This window comes from Salmo trutta, chromosome 32, assembly GCF_901001165.1.
Source record: "Salmo trutta chromosome 32, fSalTru1.1, whole genome shotgun sequence".
NCBI classification, from domain to species: Eukaryota; Metazoa; Chordata; class Actinopteri; order Salmoniformes; family Salmonidae; genus Salmo; species Salmo trutta.
The window spans coordinates 39,013,150-39,018,850 of NC_042988.1; the positions used below are offsets into that span (position 1 = coordinate 39,013,150).

Consider the following 5,701-nt stretch of genomic DNA (forward strand, 5'->3'; position numbering starts at 1 on the left):
GAAGTCGCCGGAACCTCTGGATCCAGGGCGGCAAAGCTGTTTCTGGTCTGTGCTAAGTCATTGATTGCAAGATATTAGCTGTTGTCCCTTAGTCTTTTAATAAATACCGAACGGTAAACCTAGACACTTGCATCTTATAGTATTTTGAGCGGTGACTCAAGGCTTGGCTAGATTCATTGATACAATTATGGGCCTGTAGCACTAACATAATATTGGAGTCAGAGTCAAAATAGTCTTTACTCTTCACCTTCATGTGACGGTCCGTACTTGGTCCATTACTCTTTTCATTTGCTTCAATGATCTTCATCTTTTCCTAATGTGTATTTTGGTCCAGTTTCGTCCAACTGACAACACATTACATTATCAAAGTATGTTTGTCTATTTTATGTTTCTATCTGAAACGTCCTCTGAGGAGTGTAATGACCTCTCCGAGGAGTGGTTGTCAGAGTGGAGGTGGTAGCACATGATGGGGTGGGGGTGGGGGTATGGTCAGGGGGTCTCCCCACGTGAAGCCTGGCCACTAATTTTTATGATGTTTCAGAACTACTTGTCAAAAAAAGTTACAAATGTATAATTTTCTTTTTAAATAAATAACAGGTCATTCTGATGTGTATGATAGAACACATTTTCAACTCCAGGGACAAAAAAAATCACTATGAGACATTTTCACCCCAAGTGAGCCCCACCTAGCCCCCTGACTCATTGACTATAAGGCCTACAGATTCATTCTGTTTATTTTTTTTATCAATGTGTGTGTGTGTGTGTGTGTATATATGATTGTACAGGTGTGTATATTTCAAGAATTCCAATCTTTTACTTTTAGATGTGTGTGTGTATTGTTGTGTATTGTTAGATATTACTGCACTGTTGGAGCTAGGAACACAAGCATTTCTACACCCGCAATAAAATCTGCTAAATATGTGTATGTGACCAATACATTTGAAGATTAGAGTGTGTGTTTGTGTATGAGTACAAGTGCATAGGTTTGTGTGTGTGGGTTTGTAATTGGTGGAGGGTGGTATGTGCATTAACATTAGTGAAGTAACACATAAAACATTGGTTTAGGTGTTATTACATGATCGGTTGAAGTTATTACATTATTCATTAAAAAAGTTGTTACCTGATACCGTAACTTATTACATTAAGTGGAAAAGGTTATTACGACAACAATTCAACATTTTATCATATTAACCAACAAGATATTACATTTACCAGTTTTATTACATTATCTAAATTATTATTACATTAACCGTTGTTACAAGACACAGTATGCATAGTTCTTGCCTTGACCTCATGGATATTATTATTCAATGCATTATGGATTCGTTTAAGGATCATTTTAATAAATTGACATATTATAAAAATATAAAATATAAAGTGATAACTTCTTGTTTAGAAGATAATGGATGGAATTCATTGATCAATTGAATACATGAATATACACCTATTGTTGAAACATTCTTCTACATAATGACATTTAATAATAATAGTATCATAAGTATACAATGGCTTGTGAAAGTATTCACCCCCTTGGCATTTTTCCAATTTTGTTGCCTTACAACCTGGAAATAAAATAGATTTTTGGGGAGTTTGTATCATTTAAATTACACAACATGCCTACCACTTAGAAGATGCAAAATATGTTTTATTGTGAAACAAGAAATAAGACAAACAGAAAACTTGAGCGTGTTTAACTTTTGCTGCCACCTTTTGCAGCAATTACAGCTGCAAGTTTCTTGGGGTATGTCTTTATAAGCTTGGCACATCTAGCCACTGGGATTTTTGCCCATTCTTCAGGGCAAAACTGCTCCAGCTCCTTCAAGTTGGTTGGGTTCCGCTGGTGTACAGCAATCTTTAAGTCATACCACAGATTCTCAATTAGATTGAGGTCTGGGCTTTGACTAGGCCATTCCAAGACATTGAAATGTTTCCCCTTAAACCACTCGAGTGTTGCTTTAGCAGTATGCTTAGGGTCATTGTCCTGCTGGAAGGTGAACCTCCGTCCCAGTCTCAACTCTCTGGAAGACGGAAACAGGTTTCCTTCAAGGATTTCTCTGTATTTAGCGCCATCCATCATTCTTTCGATTCTGACCAGTTTCCCAGTCCCTGCCAATGAAAAACATGGGGATGGGGTTCTCTGGGTGATGGGAGGGGTTGGGTTTGCGCCAGACATAGCGTTTTCATTGCTGGCCAAAAAGCTCAATTTAAGTCTCATCTGACCAGAGTACTTTCTTCCATATGTTTGGGGAGTCTCCCACATGCCTTTTGGCGAACACCAAATGTGTTTGCTTATTATTTTCTTTAAGCAATGGCTTTATTCTGGCCACTCTTCTGTAAAGCCCAGCTCTGTGGAGTGTACGGCATAAAGTGGTCCTATGGACAGATACTTCAATCTCCGCTGTGGAGCTTTGCAGCTCCTTCAGGGTTATCTTTGGTCTCTTTGTTGCCTCTCTGATTAATGCCCTCCTTGCCTGGTATGTGAGTTTTGGTGGCAGTCCTCTCTTGACAGGTTTGTTGTGGTGCCATATTCTTTCATTTTTTTTATGGATTTAATGGTGTTCTGTGGGTTGTTCAAAGTTTAAGATATTTTTTTATAACCCAACCCTGATCTGTACTTCTCCACAATTTTGTCCCTGATCTGTTTGGAGACCTCCTTGATCTTCATGGTGCGCCTTGGTGTTGCAGACTCTGGGGCCTTTCAGAACAGGTGTATATATACTGACATCATGTGACAGATCATGTGACACTTAGATTGCACACAGGTGGACTTTATTTAAATAATTATGTGACTTCTGAAGGTAATTGGTTGTACCAGATGTTATTTAGGGGCTTCATAGCAAAGGGGGTGAATACATATGCATGCACCACATTATTTATTTTTTAAATATTTTTTATTTTTTTAAACAAGTTATTTTTTTCATTTCACTTCACCAATTTGGACTATTTTGTGTATGCCCATTACATGAAACCCAAATAAAAATCTATTTAAATTACAGGTTGTAATGCAACAAAATAGGAAAAACGCCAAGGGGATGAATACTTTTGCAAGGCTCTGTATGAAAGAAGATACAATTATCAACATCCCCCCTCACACAGTCACACAGGTTCACTATGACATTTTCTATAACATTTGTCCATTTAGATCAATGTGTGATATTACATAGACACAGGGGAGACCTGATGCTAGATCAGAGCTGCATATTATGCTCCACAGAGGTTATCATGGTGATCAGACTAAATCAACTGTTCGACAATAGGAGATGGATATGACTGTTCACTAGATATTTTATACTGATCCTTTATTTTGGGATCTGGAACCGGTGACAGATAGCAGGGAGAGGAAATACAGCACGTTTTTGTTTTCTGGTGTTTTTTCATTTGCCCTAAATAAGCAAAGCTCTTCCCACATAGACAAACATAGGGTTTCACTCCAGTGTGTGTTCGCTGGTGTGAATTCAGGGTCCCTGATTGACTGAAGCTCTTCCCACACTGACCACAGCTATAAGGCTTCTCTCCTGTGTGTATGCGCTGGTGTATAGTAAGTTTTTCTGACACCACAAAGCTCTTCCCACACTGATCACAGCTAAAAGGTTTCTCTCCTGTGTGTTTTCTCTGGTGTATATTCAGGTGGACTGATTGAGCAAAGCTCTTGCCACACTGAACACATCTATAAGGCTTCTCTCCAGTGTGTGTTCGCTGGTGTGAATTTAGGGTCCCTGATTGGCTGAAGCTCTTCCCACACTTAACACAAGTAAAAGGTTTCTCTCTAGTGTGTGTTCGATGGTGTCTAGTCAGGGAGGAAGCTATAGCAAAGCTCTTCCCACACTGATCACAGCTATAAGGTTTCTCTCCAGTGTGTGTTAGCTGGTGTGTAGTTAGGGTGGAAGCTAGAGCAAAGCTCTTCCCACATAGACAGACATGAGGTCTCTCTCCAGTGTGTGTTCGATGGTGTCTAGTCAGGGAGGAAGCTAGAGCAAAGTTCTTCCCACACTGATCACAGCTATAAGGTTTCTCTCCAGTGTGTGTTCGCTGGTGTGAATTTTGGGGCTGTGATTGACTGAAGCCCTTCCCACACTGTTCACAGCTATACGATTTATTTCCTGTGTGTGTTAGCTTGTGTATGTTTAGGGCTCCCAAATATGAAAAGCTTTTCCCACAATCAAGGCAGGGGTAAGGTTTCTCTCCTGTATGAATTCTCAGATGAGATTTTAAAGTGTTAGAAGCAGCGAAACTCTTCCCACACTGTGAGCAGCAGTACGGTTTCTCTCCGGTATGAATCCACTGGTGAATAATGAAGTCACTCAGGCTTGTGAAACTCTTCCCACAGTCAGAACAGCAGTGGTGAGGTTTCTTCCCTATACGTCTCTGCTGATGTTTCTTGAGATGTTCTGATCTGTAAAGATTCTTCTCTGTCTCGTCAGCAACATGTGGTTGAGGATCCCCAGATGACAAGCCCCTCCAACTGAGAGAATGGTTAGTGCTGTCCCCTGTGAAACAAAAGACATTGAATAACTATTTTTTGGAAATATGGGTCCATAAACAAATACTATAATTAAAAAAAAAGAAAAAAGTTATATAGCAGACTCTTCTCCAGCACGACTTACAGGAGCAATTAGGGTTAAGTATCTTGCTCAAAGAGCACAGACAGATTTTCCACCAAGTCGGCTCAGAGATCCAAACCAGCAACCTTTCAATGTGTGGCCCAACGCTCTTAAACACAAGACTACCTGTCTCTCTTTTCATCAATATACACTCAGTGGACAGTTTGTTAGGTACACCATCCTCTGTTCCCAAAATACAATTGACAATTAACGAGCCCCTTAGTGTTTTACTGTTTATAAATCAATTAACAGAAGTTGCAGAAGCAGATTGTATTCTCATCCACACACACCATTGTTCTTACTTGATGAAATCAAATCTCCCTCGTGTCCTTCTCTCACAGTTCCACTCTGCCCTGCTGTTTTCCTGCAGTCGACCAGCCGCACTGACACCCTCTCCAGACCCAGCAGTAAGGTGCTACCAGGAGAGTTGTGACACGGGGACTCCGGCAGAGTGGAGGGGGACGGGATAGCTCTGTCCTGGTGACCACAGGAAGTATTGTACATAGAATATCATTAGACCAAACATTTGATTACTTTAGTCTAAATCTCTGATTGATTGGTGCATCCTCATAATACCTCCTTTCTCCTGAAGTGTGTAATCGTTCATTACTTTCCACAAATGTACAGTTTTCAAATCACTTTAGGACATTTTTCAAATGGAAGTGGTATATTTTTTTACTAATGTAAAAACGTATAACACTTGTAATGCCCCGTCTTATGTTCAGAACCTTTGATTGAGCATTCATTGGAGTTGAACACATCTTTCACCCCTGAGACAATCTTGGTTAACCCAGAACTAATGTCTCACGTAATTGGTCAGCCGCACAATTTAGTTCTGGGTTCATACGTGTTAGGAGGTGAGCTTAACAGATGTAGGAATGAAGAGCTCCACCCTCTCTTTCAAGATACGGGCCGAATGTCCCCTTTCCAAAATGCCAACACCTGCAAAATCGTTATTTGTCATAATAACAAGTGAGGAATAACCAAAACACCTGAACTACATCATGATGTAGTATTTGGAGCCAAATCCGTACATTTTTTTGGTTTTACCTTCCACGATTTTCTGGTGCCTTTTACAGCTTGTTCTAGCCTAAAGCGTT

At 40.1% G+C, this 5,701-nt stretch overlaps 1 protein-coding gene across 2 annotated transcripts; it reads right to left on the reverse strand.

Moving 5' to 3' along the window:
- Positions 1 to 2,982: 2,982 nt before the first annotated feature.
- LOC115171876 (zinc finger protein 664-like) lies at positions 2,983 to 5,486 on the reverse strand. Of its 2 annotated transcripts, none has more exons than XM_029729059.1 (2): positions 4,904 to 5,486; positions 2,983 to 4,487 (listed from the first exon to the last, which is right to left on the reverse strand). In XM_029729059.1, exons 1-2 carry the CDS (start codon positions 5,103 to 5,105, stop codon positions 3,235 to 3,237), a joined length of 1,455 nt encoding a protein of 484 aa, XP_029584919.1. In that variant the 5' UTR covers positions 5,106 to 5,486; the 3' UTR covers positions 2,983 to 3,234. The 2 variants fall into 2 exon arrangements, with proteins under 2 accessions (XP_029584919.1, XP_029584918.1); XM_029729058.1 differs by having other exon boundaries at positions 4,892 to 5,486.
- Positions 5,487 to 5,701: the final 215 nt, after the last annotated feature.

Excerpts from the sequence above, each read along its gene's own strand:
- LOC115171876 (XM_029729058.1), bottom strand. The coding sequence starts at position 5,105 with ATGTACAATACTTCCTGTGGTCACCAGGACAGAGCTATCCCGTCCCCC. Across the intron at positions 4,488-4,891 it reads TTCATCAAGTAAGAACAATG|GGGACAGCACTAACCATTCT; the intron begins GTGTGTGTGGAT and ends TTTGTTTCACAG.